Source organism: Schistocerca cancellata, chromosome 3, assembly GCF_023864275.1.
Source record: "Schistocerca cancellata isolate TAMUIC-IGC-003103 chromosome 3, iqSchCanc2.1, whole genome shotgun sequence".
Lineage (NCBI taxonomy): Eukaryota > Metazoa > Arthropoda > Insecta > Orthoptera > Acrididae > Schistocerca > Schistocerca cancellata.
In genome coordinates, this window is record NC_064628.1 from 625,234,007 (window position 1) to 625,257,087 (window position 23,081).

The 23,081-nt window shown below is 39.7% G+C and overlaps 1 protein-coding gene across 1 annotated transcript in view; it reads right to left on the reverse strand.

The window, feature by feature from the left end:
- Window positions 1–23,081, reverse strand: part of LOC126175543 (RAB11-binding protein RELCH homolog) — a 110,748-nt gene that overhangs the window by 29,039 nt on the left and 58,628 nt on the right. Inside the window, exons 12-17 of the mRNA XM_049922385.1 lie at window positions 20,203–20,359; window positions 19,975–20,098; window positions 17,483–17,611; window positions 17,001–17,296; window positions 11,959–12,022; window positions 5,226–5,364 (exon numbers count right to left, since the gene is read on the reverse strand). Of these exons, the coding sequence (XP_049778342.1) occupies window positions 5,226–5,364; window positions 11,959–12,022; window positions 17,001–17,296; window positions 17,483–17,611; window positions 19,975–20,098; window positions 20,203–20,359 (909 nt within the window). The remainder of the gene's footprint in view (window positions 1–5,225; window positions 5,365–11,958; window positions 12,023–17,000; window positions 17,297–17,482; window positions 17,612–19,974; window positions 20,099–20,202; window positions 20,360–23,081) is intronic.

Below are 23,081 nucleotides of genomic sequence, written 5' to 3' on the forward strand. Positions count from 1 at the left end.
TTGTTCAGTTGTGCAACTGAATTTATGACATGGTTGGTGAACCAGAAGTGATGTCTAGGGTTTCCCGATAAAGTTCTGTAGGCCCTTTGCTGTTCTTAATCAATATAAATTATTTAGGCAACAATCCAAACAACCCTCTACGATTCTCTGCATATGAGGCATACATTTAGTGTCTAATACAGATATCAGAAGATTAAACTAAATTGTCTAAATCATTTTGCAAGATATCTGTATGATGTGAAAAGTGGCAACTGACTCAACAAAATAAAAAAAAATGAGAGTCCCTTCCACATGAATTTTAAAAGAATCCATTCAAATTCAGTTACATGACCACACAAATTTAAAAGATATTGATTCAAACTAAATACTCAGAAATACAATTATGAACAACTTAAACTGGAACATAACATAGAAATTGTTGTGGGAAAGGTGAATCAAAGACTGTGTTTTATTGGTAGAACACTTAGAAGATGGAACAGATCTACCAAAGAGACTGTCTACACTATGCTGGTCCTTCCTCTTCTGGAGTAGTGCTTTGCAGTATGGGATCCTTATCGTATAGGATTGATGGAGGACATCGAAAAAGTGCAGAGAGGGCAGCTTGTTTTGTAAGGTTGCAAAATAGGGGAGAGGGTTTCATGGATATGATACACAAGTTAGGGTGGCAATACTTAAAACAAAGTGTTTTTAACTGTAGAGAGATTTTTTCAAGAAATTTAAATCACCAATTCTCTCTTCCCAATGGCAAAAACATGTTACTGGCACCCACTACATACAGAAAAACCACTTTATTATAAAATAAGAGAAATCAAGAGCTTGTACAAAAAGATTTTCATTTTTTACACATGCTTATCAAGAGTGGAATGGTCAAGAAATAGTCAATGTGGTTCTATGAATCCTCTGCTGAACACTGAAATGTGAATTACAGAATAATGATGTAGATATAGTTGTACACATAGGGGTGTTGTAAATACTAAGCGATCTTTGAAGTGAAATCACAAAACGTCAAAGACATCAGAAACTACAGTGAGTGTGGCATGGATAATCTGCCAATGTATCCATGTGGTGCCACTGAGCAGCAGCTGTCCACACCAGGTACCAGCGAACCAGATAGTAGTGTGGGCAGCCACACAGTCTAAGTAATAGCAATGCTCCAGCTTCATTTGGTTTGCGTGAAGCAACAGGATTACTAAAAATAAGTAAAAATAGCGAAAAAATGTACTGTCTCATGTAGCAACATGTTTCTGAGTCTTGTGTTGGGTTTATCAATAACATAAAAATGAATAAATACTGCTGTGAAAGTCAACAAGTCTATAAATTTTGAAATAATTAACCAGAGAAGGCTCAATGGATAGCTGTGAAGTGAAAGTGATCATCATAACTTCACTACTGGAAGTTTAAGTGAAAATGAATAGTCAGTTGTTTGTGATTAAACACAGTATTGAGGGCCCAGAAGTTGAACTTATGAGTAGCATCCAGTCATTGGAAAATATTAAACTTATACTGAAAACAAGCTGAAGTATGAGACCAAATGTAATTCAATGAATTAAACCTGGTTAAATGGCAAAATTAGGGATCAGATCAACAAAACAGATCAAAAGCTAAGAGCTGAATGTTCCATACTGGAAGCAATTAAAGTGTGTGAATATTGCCAGCAACAAGATAATATGATTAAGTATAACAGACTAAATACAGCAGTGACAAAAGTGTATGTCAATACAGGTTAGTATTCTACAGTTTCACAGGTAAAGGTATTTTATCAGTGATTGCGACCTCTAGTTGTCACCTGAGGATGGCCAAAAAAGTTTAAAATTTATTTGAGATCAACTAAAAATATTTCTCAGAACATCATCAGGAAAGTGTTCCCTATTTCATATTATTATGTTATGTTCTTCCATCAAGCACCAACACACAATTCAGTTAACATTACAAGATATTTATTACGATATTGTTGCTGGTTATTGTGTTGTTGGTAATATTGATGGTTTTATTTGGAATAATGCTGAAGTGAATTTGAATGAAATTGTTAATTCTGGACATGCTAATGATGCAAACAGTGAAGTAATATTGATGATGATGTTGACTTTTCTGATAATGTTTGACATGTTGAAGCGGTAGAAGTTCAAATCAGATGTAATAAATTGCGAAGTAAGATTTGAAACTCTGAAACCTAGTGGATTCATATCAAATTTAGGGATGCATTAATGGAAACTGTTACAGAATGTCAAGTAGCTTATGAAATTATGGCAATGGAAGATTTGCATGACATAGTTTAGAAATTGCAAGGAAGAGATGATAACAAAGTGGAAGATGATTTTCTTCACAGAGACAGACACGGTATGCCAAGAATAAGAGGGAATGTCAAAATTTTGTGTAAAGCAGACACATGTGTTTTATTGGAAAACCAATATCATATTTATGTTGTCCTCTTTGAATTTAATCAAACATATAACGTGAAATAAAATAGAATATGCTCAGTGGGTTAGCACTCTTTTCTGCAGATCCCTTCATATGAGGAGAAACATTGTTATCAGTAGGACAGTTCTGACTATTAAAAAAAAAAAAAAAAAAAAAAAAATACCGTGCAGTGTGTGTATCTGCGCCTGGCTGTGTTAAATTACAACAGATGACTGTGTGTGGTCAAGACGTAAACTGGATAATGCGATATATCACTAATTGCTTTATTCCAGAGATCATATTAAGCTCAGAATTCGGTTTAATGACTAAGTCTTTTTGTATTGTATGTACAATGAAGCCTTCTTCAGAAAAGGAAACACACATAATACTCATTAACACAAGCAAGTACACCTGTGCCCACTTGACCGCCATCTCCGGCAGCTTGGACTGGAATGCAACTGTCACACAGAGTGGATGCAGCAATCTGATGGTGGTGGGGAAGGGAAAGGCATTGGACGGTACATAAGACTGCCAAAAGATGCAGTGTCAGGAGACTCTAAGACAGGGAGGCAGACAGATCGGGCATCGGGGAGTGGAAAAGGAAAGGAGCGGGAAAGCATAAAGATGGGTGGGTGCATTGGCAGAGGAAAGCAAACAATGAGCATGAGAGGACAAGAATAGGAAGGAAACTGTTGGGTGGAAGGGGTGGCGACAGTAGGTTACTGCAGGGTGAGGCTAGGATAATTCTGGAAGCAGAGTCTTTTTTTTAATCCTGACCTCAACCTACAGTAATCTACAGTAACCTACTGTCCCTACATTCTCCACCCAACAGTTTCACCCCCTCTGTCCTACCACCTCCTTGTTATTCTGATCTCCTCACACTCTCTTTGTGCCACCTTTGCCAGCATGCCACCAGTCCAGCCCTCCCCCCTCTCCCTCCCCACCGTTCCCCACAGCCCCTCTGATGTTGCACCAGTTGCAGTCTTGTCATGCCTCCTACTAGTCTCTGCATGCTCTGCCACACAGTACTCATCTCTCCCCCCACCCGTACCCTGCTATTCCTTACCCTTCATTGCCCCCTCCAGATTGCTGCTCCTGCTCTACGTGACAGCTGCATCTCAGCCCTAGCTGCTAGAGATGACGGTCATGTATGCTTGATGTGTGCTTCCTTGTATGAATGTGAATGTGTGTGTGTGTGTGTGTGTGTGTGTGTGTGTGTGTGTGTGTGTGTGTGTGTGTGTTGCAATCACGACCTCGTTTGAATAAAATCTTTTGTTCCGCCAGCCATTTCTTCAAATTGGGAAACAAATAGTAATCCAAGAGAGCCAAGTATGGAGAACAGGGGGGATATGAAACTAGTTGGAATCCTATTTCCATTAATTTTGCAACTACAACTGCTGAGGTGTGTGCTGGTGCATTGTTGAGATGCACCAGCACACAAAGGACTTTTTTGCGGTCCAATCACCGGCATTTTCCTTGCAGCTCGGTTTTCAAATGGACCAATAACAACGAATAATATGCACCTCAACTTTTTTGCGGTCCAATCACCGGCATTTTCCTTGCAGCTCGGTTTTCAAATGGACCAATAACAACGAATAATATGCACCTGTGATAGTTTTACCCTTTTTCAGCTAGTCGATGAGGATTATCCCTTGCAAATCGCAAAAGACAGTAGCCATAACCTTCCTGTCCGAAGGAATGGTCTTCGCCATTTTTGGTGAGGATTCTCCCTTGGTAACCCATTGTTTAGATTGTTGTTTTGTCTCAGGAGTATATTACTGTACTCCATGTTTCATCTACAGTGATGAAACGACATTTAAAGTCCTGCAGATTCTTCCTGAACAGCTGCAAACCATCCTTGCAACACTTCACATGATTCCGTTTTTGGTCACATGTGAGCAATCGCGGAACTCATCTTGCGGATAGCTTTCTCGTGTCCAAATGTTTATGCAAAATATTATGTACCCGTTCTTTCGAGATGCCCACAGCACTAGCAATCTCATACACCTTAACTCTTCTGTCATCCATCACCATATCATGGATTTTATCAATGATTTCTGGAGTCGTAACCTCCACAGGGCATCCAGAATGTTCAGCATCACCTGTGCCCATATGGCCACTCTGAAAATTTTCAAACCACTTGCAAACTGTTCTAATCGAAGGTGCAGAGTCACCGTAATGTTTATCAAACTTATATTTAGTCTCCTGAGGCGTTTTGCCTTTCATAAGGTAATATTTAATCACCACACAAAATTCTTTTTTGTCCATTTATTGATAATCACTCTACTTCCTTAATTCACACGAATGCCAAGCACAAAGAAATAGACCAATAAGGCTGAAACTTGGTGCGCGTTCTTTCCAAAGATGCTACTAACTAAACATGACCTCGATACGCGCCAGTGGTGCCATCTCTCAGATTTTGCACAGACTTTTCAGACGTCCTCGTAACTGTCTTTTCGTTGTGCCTCTCTGCAACGCAACGTGTCACCTTTACGGTGAGTATCAGTGTGTCTTTTTCCTTATATTATTGATATTCCAAACTGGAGCTTCCATTGCTAGGTTTAAATTACTTTTTATGACCTACAATTATGTTCATCCCCCTTCAAAACTATAATGTGACCCACACATGTCTCCTAGTTGTACTACATTAAAATAAAAGAAAGAAAGAAAGAAATATCACTACAAGGTAATTTATGATCCTTGAATGCATTTAGAATATTATACAAATTTTATCTTGCATGAAAAGCAGCTAAAGAAAATTTCTCCCCTTCTAAATGCATAATCGAATCTACTACTTGACTGTATCTATTCTGAATATAACACTTTACCATCATCTCGAAATGCTGGTTCACACGCAGTAACAATGGAACCCATTGTTTTTACAAGCTGTATCAGTGAACTGTGATTATCTCTTGTTCCTGCATCTGCCATTATACTCTGAAGCTGGAGATATACCTTGGCATGGATCTGGAAAAAAAAGAAAAATATACAGTATATGTACATGTATTGTTACCATTCAAGGAAAAAAAATGGTTAAAAAACTTCCCACACCTGTGGCTTATGAATAAAAGATATCTTGTACAGCAAGTACAGGAAACAAGATGATCAAACAAAGAAGGACTGAAGATCACTACGAAGACTTCCTCCACAGATAAAAATACTCTGCAGCTTTCCTGATGAGCTGAGGGTAAATTTGACATAACACAACTGCCATATGCTCTGTGTACACTTAGTATTAGTATGTTTTCTTGTAAAAGTCGTGTGTCATATATTGATATTCAAGACCCGCTCAACACATTATTTAAGTAATGACAAATGTAATGTGGTGGCTTAAACCATTTTAACCCTTATCTGTGAAGATGGTCCATGACTGAGACTGGTTGATACTTGGGGTTACAATAAAAGCAGCTGATGGTCAAACGTGTTTAACACATTACTTGACGACTGCTGATAGTCACCTACCAAAAATGTTTACAACAAAATAAAAGTAAAATAGTGCAAATCACTAAGTCGTACAACCAGTTGTTGTGTTATACTTGGGGCCATTGAAGACAATGCCTTGTGGTCAGGAAAAGAAAAGTAAAAATGATCTGGGTTTTGGTAAATCAGATAGGGCCTTTTCAACACTAATCTTTCAATGAGTGTGAGATGGAAGATTTACAATCACCTTGTATTAGCAATTTTAACTTTGGCAGTGATCCACGGACTTCTCAAGCAAAAACTGTCAACAAACTTTGGGTTGCTTAGGATGCATTACAGAGATGAATGCTGGGAATTATTAGGAGATATAGGAAAACAAACAAATGTACCATATTGGAGTGAGGTAATGGTAACAAAAATTTAATGGAAGTGGGCAGGAAAGCACTCAGGTAAAGGGATAGTAGACAGAAAAAGCAACTACTTTGCTGTATTCCAGGAGATGAGAAAAGACAGAGTTGATAAACTAGTGGAAAGGGGGTAAAAACATACAGGAAAGATGGGGTTACATATAGCTAAGGGCAGTAGGTTTCGTAAAAATAAAGATGACACTTTCATTCAGTAGTGGATGTTAAAGGGCTGATGACTGCGACATTATTACTAGCACATACAATAATGTATGTCTAATATTTAACTTCTACATGTTTCAAGTAGAATAATATGATCAGAACAGGTATATATTGTTAATTCTTTTCTTTTGAAAATGCTCGGTGTAATGGTCTAAAACATTTTAGCAATTCATTATATATACATCTACACATTTGCGATAAGTGTAGTATTAATTTTTAAATGAAATGCATTTGTAATGTATGACTTATTCTATACGTCTAAGCAGTACTTCACTTAGAATGCATGCAACAAGATTGAATCTCAGCATATCAGTTCTTGTGTAGATTAATTATATCGTATTTTTCTTTTTCGGGTATATTCCTCATTCAGAATGATCTCCACACTATGCATCCATGAACACAATGTAAACCATTCTAATCTGATCAAACTTTTAGTCACAGAAGATTTTGAATTGCTGAAGTATGACTGACAGTTCAAGATATTGCCTACACTTCTGCAGGAAAACTTTGCATTATCACCTTTTACTGTCTACATGTACATTCACATCAGGTTTTGTCTATATCTGAAATGAGCAAGCCACATTTCTGTGTGATGCAGACTGTACCTTCGGTACCACTATCATATCCTCCCTTGTCTGTTCCATTCCCAAATGGTGCATGGGATGAATGGCTAATGGTAAGCCTCCATAAGAGCTCTAATTTCTCTGATTTTCTGGTTATGGTCATTTCCTGAGATGTATGAGGGAAGAGGTAACATAACTCTTCTTGAAACATTCCAAAATTTCAACAGTAAACCTCTCCGAGATACACAACAACTTCCTCAAATTTACCAACAGAATTTATTGAGCACAAGTGCACACACTTGCTAAACAAACCTTTGATAATGCATACCGTTCTTCATTAGATCTTCTCTCTCTCTTCCAGCAATCAAATCTCATAAAAGTCCCAAAACACTCAAGAATTTGTCGCAAGACTAGGGTTGCAATTCCTTGTGACAGATAGAATTGCCACCAGACTGCATTAGTGTTGTTCATGTTTATTGTTGTTACCAGGCCTGGTAGATTACATTAGGGGCAAAAACACCTCAGTTGTTGAGTGAACAATGTGAAAGACAAGGAGATGCCACATACTCATGTGGGATGGCAGTCATCAGCACCAGACGTAGTTTGAAAGGAGCGTCATTGTAGGTCTCCACTTGGCTGGCTGGTCAAATTGTGCAATATCTCGTTCAGTCATAACATGGTCCAATTTTGGAATGCATGGGAACGTGAATGTTCTGATCAACCACACCTGACCATCACAAGGGAGGATCACCATACAGTGCACCGAGCACATTGCAATCACTTCATATCTGCACCTGTCATCAGAAAATAACTAATGGACTCCCTGTAACATTCTGTGTAATTTTGCACCACTGCTTGGAGACTAGTAGCTGCTGAACCAGGGAATTACCATCCCATACATACACTGCTGTTAACACCACAACACAAATGGCTGTGTTTAGCGTGATGCCATGCTCAGGATGCTAGGATTACTGAGAAACAGTGATGTATTCTGTTCGGTGACAAATCATGGCTCTGCACTACTCCAGATGACCAGCGTCAATGAGTATGGTGGCAACCTGGGGAAAGGTCTTCGGTGTTACTCTTGGTGTCAGTCTGGGGAGCCATCGGGTATGACTGCAGGTCATGGCTTGTAGAGACTGAAGGCACTCTGATGGCAAAATGGTATGTTACAGACAACCTGTTTACTCACAGATTCTCTCTCGTGCAACAGTATCATGCTGCTATTTTGCAACACATGACATGTGTTTCTATGAACTCCCTGCGTGTTGTCGAAGTACTCTCGAGTTGTATTGAACATATGTGGGACAAAGTAACATTTTGACTTAAACTTTTTGCAACATTGTGAAATTCTGAACAGTAAATCTCTCCAAGATCCCTAGCACCTCTCTTGAATTTGTCAATGGAATTTATTCACTACCTCTGTTAAGCTCTCGGCTTACTAACAAACCCATGATAACACAAGCCATTCTTCATTGTATCTTGTCTATCTCTTCTATTAATCAAACCTGATAAAGGTCCCTGGCTCACAAACAGGCACCCTTCAGCCCAAACTAAGCCTCTAGTTATGCTACAGAGCGCTCTGTCACCACAACCTATATTTAAAAAAATATACACAAAAAATATTTTCAGTGTTCTGCGCTCTTTCTTTTTTCAAATGTAAGATGTTTTGTGCCACAACATCATTACATTATGAAGTGAAGCTGACACCCAGCAAGTTCAGTTGGCGCAATATCCCCTCAAGTGCAGATTCTTTTGCACCAATGAGCTGTTGTAGTTGATTTTCTATTTCATAGTCACTTAGCTTAATATCTGTAATTTCAGCATCCATGTGAGACTTCAAAGGAGGGACCATGTCTTCTGCAGTAAAACAATTATGGGAGACCAAATTCAATATTTTGGCCTTTCGTCATCATCTATGTGTTCTCTAAGTGACTGAATAGATGGGTTCAATCCACTTCTTTACTTTACAATAGACTAAAGCCAGATTGATTGACAAAATATTACTTTTGAATTCAATGAACTTTCTCACATTGTTCTCCTTATGCTCATTTTGGCTTCAGACAGTTTTTGTTGGTAAAATGTTATTAATTCACTTAAATCTGTGGAACAGCTCTCTTTGCTTTCGTATTAACTTCATAACACAATATAACAGAATGTTCTGATACTACACTGAGTAATTGCATGTTGTATACTGTACTTGATAGATGGCCTTATTTTCTCACAAAGGCTACAGCCCGACTGTCTGACTTCTCATGTATGACGAGTTTGCCCACGGACAGGCTTTCAAGCTTGGACATCCTATAACAAAACTACGGCTGATCTTTCCCAGCCATCACAACTCTGCTCATCACATACAAGTGTAATACACATCATACAGTGTTTTTGAATTTGTCTATTTGCACTTCACATCATCATTACCAGAGTTAAATATCTGATGTTGATTGGTCAGATACTCTGCAATTTGTTTCCTGTCACTCTTTCTAAACAAAAATATTTTCTTATAGTTCTTAGCACTGTTTGTAACACTTGCAGCCACTGATACTATGACTGCCTTATGGTCACTGATTTGCCCCTCCATATTAACTCTTTCAAAAAGTTCATTTCTGTTACTTATAACAAGTTCTAAGACGTTTTCCTCATGTCAGTTATTTAACAGCTGTAAACCTGCAATTTACTAAAAGCACATCAACATTTTCTCTTACTGATCTGTAATGAGGCCATAAAAGAGAAAAACTTTTCTGCTACCTATGTAGATTCTTCCTTTGTTTAGCACATGCCTGACCTACTGAGGGAAGACATGCAGTTCTACTCCTGATAACAGTGGTTGAGAAATCTGTATAAACGTTCATCACAGAATCATCACAGTTTCTGATTTATAACTACTTCACAGGTCCAACTAAAAGGCTGCAACTGAGGGCAGAATGGTGGAAACTATGTACCCTACTTCACCCTGTCAACAAGGCCTGCTATCTTCAATTAGTTCAACAAACCATCTAAAGGAACCAAGGATGGCCACAGCACTCAGGCAATAAGCATCATTTGTACAGACATGAGTTGAAATTTTCAGCAGGTTCACCCAGTGTGACACTCGGAAAATTGTCACACAGGTTGGGAAAGAAGGCCTTCTTTCCCAACCTGTGTGACAATTTTCTGAGTGGCTCCATTAACCATCTAACACAGGAGCTCCCTTTAACCAATGCATCTACTCTCTGTGCTTGTCCGGACATCACAGTAAAAAGATGAGGCATCCCAGCACCTTGTACCTGTTGCTAAGGTGTAAGGGGGCAACCTTGTGGCCAGTTCCCATGTTTGACTTCCACTCAGACAGGTACCCACAATTACCCACCACTTATCCTCAAGTGATAACAAGGTGGTCAATGTTGTGTATCAGAAAATACAAAGACATTGGGGTTTCTAGGGGATTTCAGTTGGATCAAAGATGCTATAGCTTTTGACACTAGTGTTCAACACCACAACAGCAGGCTGATGCCTGTCAACCATGGTCAACAAAACTTTTTTGGCTGTATCTTCCCAGAAGTCCACACCAAACAAGCACAGTACCTTTCAATTTTCTCCCACATAAATCAGACAATGGAAACTCCAGGTAGGAATATCAACAATGTAGTAAAAGAAAGATTGATACTTACTGTAAAGAAGACACGACAGGGTGCAGACAGGCACAATTAAAAGCCACGCGGGACGGAATGCAACATCACGTGGGGTGCAAGCAGCAATCTGGAGGGGGTGGAGAAGGGGAAGGGACGGCACATATTAATGTATTTAAATTTGTGAGCTTTCGGAACCAGCGGATCCTTCCTCTGATAGAAGGGCTGAAGCGGAAGGAAGAGGGGTGAAGGAAAATTATTGGTGAGGTTTAGGAAATGGGAAAGTTCAGAAAAGCCACCCAGAAACCCAGGTCAGGGGAGACTCATTGGAAGAGATGAGAAGAAAATATTGTTATTTTTGTTGACTATTTACAATGTTATTTAGAACATTAACAAAACTGAAAGTCAATAAGGGGACTATAGTGCTTAGGGCAGCAAGAAACAACTTTATGACGTCAGTACACATGATTTTAACTCTTGAAAAATATGCAAACATGTGTCCATTAGTCATCAAATTCTCTCTCTTCACCCACAACTCTAGCGAAAAGTTCTTCTAGCATGTGTGGGGTTTTGATGCATTTTTCTTCTTCTTCTTCTTCTTCTTTTTTTTTTTAGTTATGCTCTTATTTCTATACTTGAAAATTGTTTTCCAATTTTCATTTATATTCCCTTTGGACTGGTGTAGTAACAAACAAAATTGAATTGATAATTTATTAATACATTCACACTTCTCTGTGCCCCCCCCCCCCCCCAAAAAAAAGAATATATCATCTTTAACATTGTCTCAGGTTTTCTCCAAATGGTGATATTTTTACTGTATTCACTTTCTGTAGGTTTTATTTGTAGGTGAGCTTTGGTGACAGTTTTATTTTGCTTACTGTGTATTCACATTTATTAGCATTTTTAACACACCCAGAAATTCCCATGTTGTTCTCTCCCAACCTACCTGAAAATTCAATGGAAAGTCTTGTTTGCTTTGGTTATATGGGATCCTGCAAATAATGCTGAGCATTAAGTAATGGTTACACTCAGGTGAACACTTAAGTACTCAGAGGTACAAACAGGTTATGGTCTATTTTAACAAATTTATTAATGTAAATCGAATTTCTACAGTACCCACAAATATTTCTGCAATAAACCAAAGACATTATGCTCAATTGAAATGTGTTTTTTTTTTTTTTTTTTTAACACATTTATCATCTGGCAACATACATCTGAATTACATATAAATGTGATAGCATGTGGTGCTGACTGCTTGGCCAGTTTTCTCTAAAGGACTATGGAAGGGACTTCTGCTTTTAAGAACATAATGCACTTTTATTACTGCTTATAGTACGGACTTACCTCCTTAATTGCTATACTGGTTATAACTTTTCCACAAGCCGGAATAGTAGCAGTCCTGACTCCCCTAAAAATAAATTTATAGATGTCAGTTTCTATAAAGAGGAAATGAATTTTCATGAATATGTTATAATCCACAAAAAAATTTTATACTATGGTGTGACTGAACAAGACATAGAAAGAAACACATTACAAGGAAGAATCTGCTGACATTTTTAAGGAGACCAAGTATTTCTTCAAAGAAGAGTCTCAATGTGGTTTGCAGCACATCATAGTGACACTGTGGCATGGTAAACCAATTAACTGTAAGCAGTTTTAAATGTATGCAAGAAGCAAATATGTCTCCATGTTTAATTTTCAACAACAGTCCCTCTCTACCATAAAATAACAATGTGTTACAAGCATTACAAGTACAATGCACATCTCATTTTGGAACAGTACATCTCAGTACTACACTGGCAGCTGAACATCTAGCTAATGAAAAGTTAAACAAAGAATGTTGAGTCACACATTATACTTTTCTTAATAATCCCTTTCACTTTCTTTTTGTTTAAATACTGAATACTGCCGAAGAAAAATTTACTTGTTTTCGTACCCTACTTCATCATCTCACTCACAAACATGTCTGTGAGAGCTGCAGGGATGTGGTGAGGCTTTCCTGGAGGGGGAACGGCAGGGGGGGATAGAAGAATGTGTAGTGCTGGAGTGGAAGTAGAAAAGGGGATAGGTCGGTGGATGACACAAGATAATGAAAGGTGAGGCCCAGAGGTTATCAGAAGGAAGGATAGAAGCATATGTTCAGGAACAGGTCCCGCCCAAACAGTTCAGAAAAGTTAGAGTTGATAGGAAGACTCCAGATGGTGCAAGTTCTGAAGCAGTCACTGAAGTGAAGCACACTGTGTTGGGAAGCATTTTCAGTAAATGGGTGGTCAAGCCACCAGTTGGCCACAGTTTGGCAGTGACCACTCATGTGGACAGACAGGACATTAGATGTGATGCCACATAGAAAGTGGCACATTGGTTGCAGATTAGTTGGTAGATCACATGTCTGCTCTCACACGTGGCCCTGTCTTTGATGGGGTAGAACAATGGTGGGCAAACTCGTTTGGCAAAAAACCCAACTATCAACAGCCCAAAGACTGAAATATCTTTCCACGCCAATTTTTTTTTAACTAAACTATTTGGGTAGTTAGATAATTTTTTACTTAATTAAGGCTTTTATGAGCTGGCCTTTGCTAAAAACATCCACACTATGAATACAGTACATTGGCTCAGGTCAACCCCTTTGAACTGTCCCATCAACACTCGTCTTATATACTTGTTTCATCTCTCTCCTTTCCTTCATACTGTCTCTATGTCCAAACCATCTCAACATAGCTTTTTAATAATCAACACTACATCGTCTTTCATTCCACAACGCTCCCTAAAATTAACTTAATAAACTGTATTTATAGTTGTAAGTCTTAGTTAAAACTGAGACGAGCTGAACAAAACATATTATAGTACACAAAAACAGTATTCTTTATTGATAGGAATTAGGTCATGACAATGACTGGACTACCAAAAAGTAAGATGAACAATAATTTTGCATCTCCTCTGGGTACATCAGGTTCTCAGAAATAAGACAACTTCTCAGTTTACTCTTGAAAACTTTATGCTTGAAAGTGATAGATCGCATGAATATAACAAAAGAACAGTGAACTCATGTTTGAAAGTGATAGTTCGCATGAATATAAGGAAAGAACAGCAAACTCTATCTTTGTTTCAGAGCACTTGCCTAAAGATAATGACAAATCATCTAAGTATGTAAAAATTGAAATAAGAAATCCAGTCATATCTAGGAAAATTACTATATGTAACTGCACAAGCTTATATTTCTTTGTCGTTTAGATCACCTGTTTCAAGTATTTCCGACTGAGAATTAATATTAAATTTCTTTCAAACTGTTTGCTAGTAACTTCATTAAAACATAAATTTTTTCTTCTTTCACCAAACTGAACGCATTTCCCCACACATCATGAGGAACTGTTTCACACATTGCAATGGAATAGATACCCCAACTACTTCATTTTCTGTCAATTTTGCCACACTAAAAATCTTCTCACATGGCCTATTTCCAAGCACAATCCGTCCCTCCTCCCACTCCAACCCACTCACACTTTTGAAGATACTGTCACAAGCAGTCATCTACACCTCTGTTTAATGCCACTTTTTGAAAATAGACTCGCTCAGCTTGAAAACCAACTGCTGTCTATGGACCATGAAGGTTCATTTGCACTGTCTATTTTGTGGAAGAGCCACACTCAAGGGATCAAAGAGCAGCATGTGGCTCGCAAGCCACAACTTGCCAACCACTGGGTTAGATGTCTGCGGCAGAACTGGAGTAGGTGGTAGTTGGAGGATGTATGAGACAGGTCTTGCATCTAGGTCTATTGCAGGGATATGAGCCATGCAAAGGACTGGTGGGTACTGAGTCACAGGAGGAGTGCTCCTTTATGGCTGGAAAATGGGTATGTTGGAGGGAGGAAGTGACTGGAGAGATGCACAATATCCACATTCCCCCAGAACATCCATAGCTTCTGTCCCATTTGCTTCACCTGGTAATCCTCAACCCAATAAGCCACCTTCATTGATGATGAGCTCCACCTCAAGAATGCTACTTCTGTACCATTGATGATACCACTTCCTATTCCGCATCAAGAACTCACTCCCACACAGCTTAGCCATCTATGGTTGCTGCATCCATAGTGATGAGCAGTCCATCTCCAAATATGCAAAGGGTCTCACAGAGGCCTTCACAGACCAAGATTATCCTCCCTATTGTGTCCCCAAACAGATCTCCCATGCCTTGTCTCTCCAGTCACTTAACACCTCCCACACAACCACTGTCTGGGTAGAAAGGCATACTCCTCTCCTGACAGTAGCATCCAGGACCAGAGCAAGGGAATCACATTCTCCACCAAAGTTTTGATTAACTTGCATTGTGCCCCGAAATAAGGAAAATCCTCCTCACCCCTTCCACAGCAGTATTCCACCACCCACCAAATCTATGCAATATTCTTGTCCATGCCTACTTCATCGTTGCTCCCACCCCATTGCCTCAAGACCCATATCCCTCAAGAGGTCTAGATGCAAGACCTGTTGCATACATCCTCACATTACCATCTGCACCAGTCCTGTCACAGGCATCTTCTAATCTATCACAGGCAGAGCCACCTGCGAAAGCATCCAAGTGATCTACCAACTAAACGGCAGATATGGTGTCTTTCTCCACGGGCATGAAGACTAACAAGCTGGCTGTCTAGATGAATGACCATCGCCAAACTGTGGCCAAGAGATAGCTGGACCAGCCAGTTGCTGAACATGTCCAACATGATACACTTCACTTCAGTAATTGGTTCACAACCTCCACCAACACCAGCTTTTTCTGAAATGCACAATTGGGAACTCTCCCTACAACATACCCCTCATTTATGTATTCCCTTATCTCAACCTTCGGTGGTCCCTGTCCTCCACCTATCTATCCCCTTCCCCTGTTCCCACTCCAGCACTATTCATGCCTTCTATACTGGGAATGCACCTACCAGTCTTTCCTCCTCCTCTCCTTCCCCTCATTCTCCTCCCCACTTCACCACCTTTCCCAAGCACAGCATCCCGAGACTGTACCTAGCGGCCCTATCCTACATTCCTCACTGCCACAGGCAAAACAGCACCTCCTCACCCCCCCCCCCCCTCCTCCCTGCCCCATGCTGTCTCCTCACCCCCACAACCCAACATAGCAAATTGCTGCTTACACTCAAGCCCCAGTGCTCAAGAGACAGTGACCCTGTGTGTGTGTGTGTGTGTGTGTGTGTGTGTGTGTGTGTGTGTGTGTGTGTTATACTTGTGTGAATGTGTATGTGTTTTCTAGGAAATACGGAAGCGTCCGATCCCGCCCGTCTGCTTTGACCCATGACGACACAAATATGGCGGAAACAAAAACAAACACACACACTTTCCACAAGAAGCCTAATGACACTAACGGGACAAGTGCGGGAAATGGGGTGTTTTGGGTGGGGGGGCAAACTAAATATAAACAAATTTAGACGCCTTGCGTAGCTACAACGTGTAAGTGAAGACAGCCATGCATGAATACCCACCCACCTCCCCAGGGGTCGTAACCCCAGCAACCCATAGAAGATAAAGATGCTTCAGTAGCTGATTAGTGTTTTTTGTCTTTTTTAAAAAAAAAATCTCACGGGATAGAACGAACAGATCAGAAAGATAAATATAATAAACTAAAACAGAAATCGGAGGAAACAGATAATTAAAATAAGTAATAAGCGTTTTTAAATTAAAAAAAAAAAAAATCTCATGAGATAGAACGAACAGATTAGAAAAGTAAATAAAATAAGATAAAACAGAACTGGAGACAGCCACACTCAAACCAAACTCCGCGCCGTCATGACGTCACACACGACAACACCCTTACGTCACGGGTGAAAGCCGACGCGTGGGATCGGACGCTTCTGTCGACCTGTTTTCTACTTCAGAAAAAGGACTCTGTCTGAAAGCTTAAACATTTAGCTTTTTTTTCCATCGTGCCTGTGTGTGGTTCAGTGTGTCTATTATGTGGTGAGTAGATCTTGTTATCTGTTTATGAAGTTTTTCCATGTTTAAGACTTGAAATAATTAATTCAGTCTTCATCTTCAGTAAGCTCTGTTAACAAAATTTAAAGCAGAAAGTTGAACACACATTTTTAAAATTACCTTGTGGTATCCATCACCGAATATTCAGTAACTGTGATACAGTTCACACATACGCTTTGTGAGATCAGTGGATTACTCTAGAGGCACTTTACATACTGTTTTATTATGTGAATGCTCATGATGAAGGCAAATATCAAATCAACAAAGTGGTAGAAAAGGCCTTTCAATCACAATGTATAAGATTTACAAGCCCTACATCACTATCTCACACTATAAAATTGTGGTGGCAATATTTTACAATAAATTAGCAAAACTTTTGTACAGAATTGTGAAGCACTGTCACTCCACTGACTTACAAATCTTGGTCATTTCCCAGCGTCACAAGGGCTGGCACAACACGTGCAGCCACCAGCTTCTCGCCAATGGCTGGCACAGTTACTGCAAACAGTGCAGCAGCTGCACGTCTTACTGCAGCTCTAGGGTGTACAACTGCCTCCCATAGTGCTCCCAGAACATCATCACGGCAGTGACCCCCATCTCCACCGACACCCACGCATAGCAGATGCACACTCATTTCCAGACATGTTAAGGGAGCTCCACATGTTGGCAGGGCACATACAAACCGCTGCAGCACTTTTGCCAGATCTTCATCCTGAACATTTTTAACAGAATGAGATTGTAGATCATTCAACAGTGATGAGAGAGAACTCAGCTTATCTGAAACTATGAAATTCTCAATGGCATTTGATGATAATTTCTACACAATAGCTAATAATGCAGTTAAAACAATATAATACTGCATAGCATTCATTACAAAAGGAGTTGCAGAGTAACTTACCTTCAAAGGAGCTAATACTCCAACAATATAAACAGGTACAATTGCTAATGGTGGATACATATTCCCATTCCTAATATCGGTTAATGATACTTCTATATTCTGTACACGTTCAATGAAGCATGGTTTAACCTAAAATAATGCAATTATAAACATTAATTTAAATTAATTCAAATTAACAAATTTTCTTGAAAGTTACAAAAAATAAATGCTGCATGTCTGGAACAATCATTTTTTCAGGTCTCTTTTCATGACAAATGTCAATTTCCACATCAAAATCACTACACAATTGTATTTGTTTTGAGATTACAGTCCTGCTGAGTTTTTTAACTGACATGTTTGCCACTGATTGTCTTATTCATTCCAATTTTCACAAGTGCAATTTCAACCTTTCATCACATCAGTGCACAATGCATGAATACCAATGATTATATGACAAATGTTGACATAATCGACAGAGGCTCACATCAATTTGAACCACTTTATTAATGTTGACAACAGTTGTCTTAACACTATACCACTTTAATAATGACCAAAGGTTGAAACTGCAGTTGTGGAAATTGTAATAAATAATACAGTCAATGGCAAACATGTCATTTAAAAAAATCATGTTATTCATCACCAACAGAAGAGTCTGCATTATTAATGTATAAGCAGCCTTCATGTCTTCCAAACTCCTGAGACCTAACAAAGGAGAAATACGATTCAAGAAAAGTTGTAGGAGGACACTATAAGGCGAATGGAGAAAGTAGGGGCAAAAATGTAGTATGATGAACAACACAGTTAATGGGACTTCTGTACTTGAAAAGCGTGACAAAAAAATTAACAGGCAGAGATGTATTCTTTGACTCGTCCTACATTACAGTACATATTTTGTACAGAATGTGACTTAACAGAACCAAATAAAACTACAACAAAATAAAATCTTGACTAAAGCTTTCTATACATCTGTAATTTGATAAAAGAAAGTCATTAATGGGACTGTATGTTGGTAAAAGGATGTGATTGAAGTTTACAGAGACTTCAGCCACCTGTATGCTGTTTCTATCTAAACAAAAAATCAGACACAGGAAGTCCAGTATGGAATAACAACAATAATATGGAAAGGATAGTCAGGGCGTAGTGCCCAGAGACAGTGCGCCCCCCCCCCCCCCCACACACAGTGTGTGTGTGTGTGTGTGTGTGTGTGTGTGTGTGTGTGTGTGTGTGTGTGTGTGTTGACCTGTTTCAAAATTCTTATAAGTATTATTAAGTTCTGGTATCATCATATAGCCACAGCCAATTTTATAGAACATACAATAATTTCACTATCTGTTTAAGCCATATGGTGTGACATATCATCACATCAGGCTTAAAAAAATAATTTCTCTCTCAGCAGAATTAATATGCTTCCTGGTAATATTTACTCCCTTACAAGAGAAACTCTCCATCACACTGCAATCGGATTTAATGGTAAGATGAACCAGTGGGTAGCCCGTCAAAAAACTGAACACAGCTCAAGTATGAAAACAGGAAGAGAAAAAAAAAAGCAAAGTAGAAACTGTGAACAGTCCAAGGACAAGAGGTGAAATGAAGAGCAGCCTGAAACAGAAACGTCATTGTAGTTAAGTGGTGACAGTGTTTGGCTGTGAAGCGGGCAAGCCATGTTCAAAACTCTCTTGCACCATTTACTTTCATTTTATTTTTTCACAGCATTATGAATTGTCCATCTGGTCATTGAAATATTTGTTCTCTTTCTGTAATCTTGGCAGTTGTCATACTATACACTGGTTACAGAATATGAGTCATGTGGTAAGATGACGTTACTGTCGCATGTAAATGTAGTGCATATTGAGAGCAGGTGAGATACCGCATAGATCTCTCTCAAAAAAAGAAAACAACAAATAAACAGGTGTGAACTATGTTACAACAAAGGAATTCAAGAGTCAAAGCTTCCAAAATGGAATGCAACTTCAAAAACACATGTTTTGACAGAGCACAGAGAAACCACGTGATTGTGAAACTATTGTGTTGATTTGTTGCGGCTTATGTGACAAGCTATCATGTTTTCATCATTTCCTTGGGAATGACCACATTCACATTCATACAAACACTTAAATCTGTGAGATGAGGAGGCTTGCTCTATATTGCAGTTCTTGTTCTTGGATCATTCAGTTTCTATTTTGCTTCTTCCAGTTTCCATGCTTGATGTCTGTTCAGGTTTTGACGGGCTCTCCATCGAGCCCTCTTACCACCAAATCTGAGGGGAGTTTCCCTTGTTAGTATCTGTAATCTAATTTGTTAGTGTGAATCCATCCTACAGCAGTATCTGTTTGCCAACTTATTTATGTATTCAGTATTACTTAAAGCCAAATAACAAACCAAAAGGTAGCAGATGCCATTAGAATCTTTTAAAAAAGAATATATTCAAGGCATTCATTTTTTACCTACATCTTCAAACAAATTCATATGAATTTTCTGAAAAATAAAGTATGTTATATACGCATTACACAGACCTTCTGTCTTATAATAGAACTGCCAAATCCATTGCATAAATCTCTAAATAACTTCACAAAGCCAACGACAATATCATCCCTCATGGTTTCCATACCTTGGACAATATCTAAAACTTCTGGTATCCTACAAAAAGAGAAAGTACACTGTCACACAAAGTACAATCAAAATTAATAAACAACTACCCACAGAAAATTATATTAAACAATGTCTGATTAATTACAACTCACATCTGTGCAAAGATCCATTCTAGTTCTGGCCATTCTTCATACCATTCTTGGTCAACATATGCATCAAATGCTCCCAAAATCATTGGTATTTCATGCTTGCTATCTAGAAATGTTGTTGGGTTGGTTAAAGCATGCCCAGCCCTAAATGAACGAGACCCTGCAAAAGAAAAAAAGGCGAATCAAAAAAACTAAACAACAGTATTACATTTTTCACACAATGGAAAATCCAGAATGAAATAATGACAACATTATGAAAGGGTAGAGTGCTACTCACCACACGGCGGAGACATTGAGCCACAAACAGGCACAAGAAAAAGACTACTAAACATGTTAGCTTTTGGCCAGGAGGGAGAACCAATCTGCATCTGGGTGGTGGCGATGGTAAGGAGGAGGCTGGGGTGGGGTAGGGGGAGGGAAAAGCATGGCATGGGTGAGGACAGTGAGGTGCTTTGTAGGAGCATACAGGGACAATGTGGAGAAAGGGAGGGGGGGGGGGGGAAGTGGAAAAGAAGAGAACTAAAAAGAATGTGGGTGGGTGTGTGGAATAGAAGGCTGTGAAATTCTAGACTGGGGACAGAGAAGGGGATAGGTGGGTGGAAGACTATTATCAACGGTTGAGTCCATGAGGGTTACGGGAATGTAGGATACATTGCACAGAGAGTTCCCACCTGTGCAGTTCAGATAAGCTGGTATTGGTAGGGAGAATACAGATGGCACAGGCTGTGAAGCAGTCATTAAAATGAAGAACATTGTGTTGGGCAGTGTGCTCAGCAACTGGTGTTGTGTTGGGCAGTGTGCTCAGCAACTGGGTGCTGCAGCTATTTCTTGGTCGCAGGTTGTCCGTGGCCATTCATCTGGGCAGAGGGCAGACAGCTTGTTGGTTGTCATGCCTAGGCGTGATCTACAAGTTAAGTTGCAACTCCTGTGTTTCGTTCTATGTCGGCATGAAAACTAACAAGCTGTCTGTCCGCATGAATGGCCACCGACAAACTGGGACCAAGGAACAGCTGGATCATCCATCTACATCTACATCTACATTTATACTCCGCAAGCCACCCAACTGTGTGTGGCGGAGGGCACTTTACGTGCCACTGTCATTACCTCTCTTTTCTGTTCCAGTCGTGTATGGTTCGCGGGAAGAACGACTGTCTGAAAGCCTCCGTGCGCGCTCGAAAATCTCTAATTTTACATTCATGATCTCCTCGGGAGGTATAAGTAGGGGGAAGCAATATATTCGATACCTCATCCAGAAACGCACCCTCTCGAAACCTGGCGAGCAAGCTACACCGCAATGCAGAGCGCCTCTCTTGCAGAGTCTGCCACTTGAGTTTGCTAAACATCTCCGTAACGCTATCACAGTTACCAAATAACCCTGTGACGAAACGCGCCGCTCTTCTTTGGATCTTCTCTATCTCCTCCGTCAACCCGATCTGGTACGGATCCCACACTGATGAGCAATACTCAAGTATCAGTCGAACGAGTGTTTTGTAAGCCACCTCCTTTGTTGATGGACTACATTTTCTAAGGACTCTCCCACTGAATCTCAACCTGGTACCCAACTTACCAACAATTAATTTTATATGATCATTCCGCTTCAAATCGTTCCGCACGCATACTCCCAGATATTTCACAGAAGTAACTGCTACCAGTGTTTGTTCCGCTATCATATAATCATACAATAAAGGATCCTTCTTTCTATGTATTCGCAATACATTACATTTGTCTATGTTAAGGGTCAGTTGCCACTCCCTGCACCAAGTGCCTATCTGCTGCAGATCTTCCTGCATTTTGCTACAATTTTCTAATGCTGCAACTTCTCTGTATACTACAGCATCATCCGCGAAAAGCCGCATGGAACTTCCGACACTGTCTACTACGTCATCATATATATTGTGAAAAGCAATGGTCCCATAACACTCCCCTGTGGCACGCCAGAGGTTACTTTAATGTCTGTAGTCGTCTCTCCATTGATAACAACATGCTGTGTTCTGTTTGCTAAAAACTCTTCAATCCAGCCACACAGCTGGTCTGATATTCCGTAGGCTCTTACTTTGTTTATCAGGCGACAATTTCGGAACTGTATCGAACGCCTTCCGGAAGTCAAGGAAAACAGCATCTACCTGGGAGCCTATATCTAATATTTTCTGGGTCTCATGAACAAATAAAGCGAGTTGGGTCTCACATGATCGCTGTTTCCGGAATCCATGTTGATTCCTACAGAGTAGATTCTGGGTTTCCAAAAATGACATGATACGCGAGCAAAAAACATGTTCTAAAATTCTACAACAGATCGACGTCAGAGATATAGGTCTATAGTTTTGTGCATCTGCTCAACAACCCTTCTTGAAGACTGGGACTACCTGTGCTCTTTTCCAATCATTTGGAACCTTATGTTCCTCTAGAGACTTGCGGTACACGGCTGTTAGAAGGGGGGCAAGTTCTTTCGCGTACTCTGTGTAGAATCGAATTGGTATCCCGTCAGGTCCAGTGGACTTTCCTCTGTTGAGTGATTACATTTGCTTTTCTATTCCTTGGACACTTATTTCGATGTCAGCCATTTTTTCGTTTGTTCGAGGATTTAGAGAAGGAACTGCAGTGCTGTCTTCCTCTGTGAAACAGCTTTGGAAAAAGGTGTTTAGTATTTCAGCTTTACGCGTGTCATCCTCTGTTTCAATGCCATCATCATCCCGGAGTATCTGGATATGCTGTTTTGAGCCACTTACTGATTTAACGTAAGACCAGAACTTCCTAGGATTTTCTGTCAAGTCGGTACATAGAATTTTACTTTTGAATTCACTGAACGCTTCACGCATAGCCCTCCTTACGCTAACTTTGACATTGTTTAGCTTCTGTTTGTCTGAGAGGTTTTGGCTGCGTTT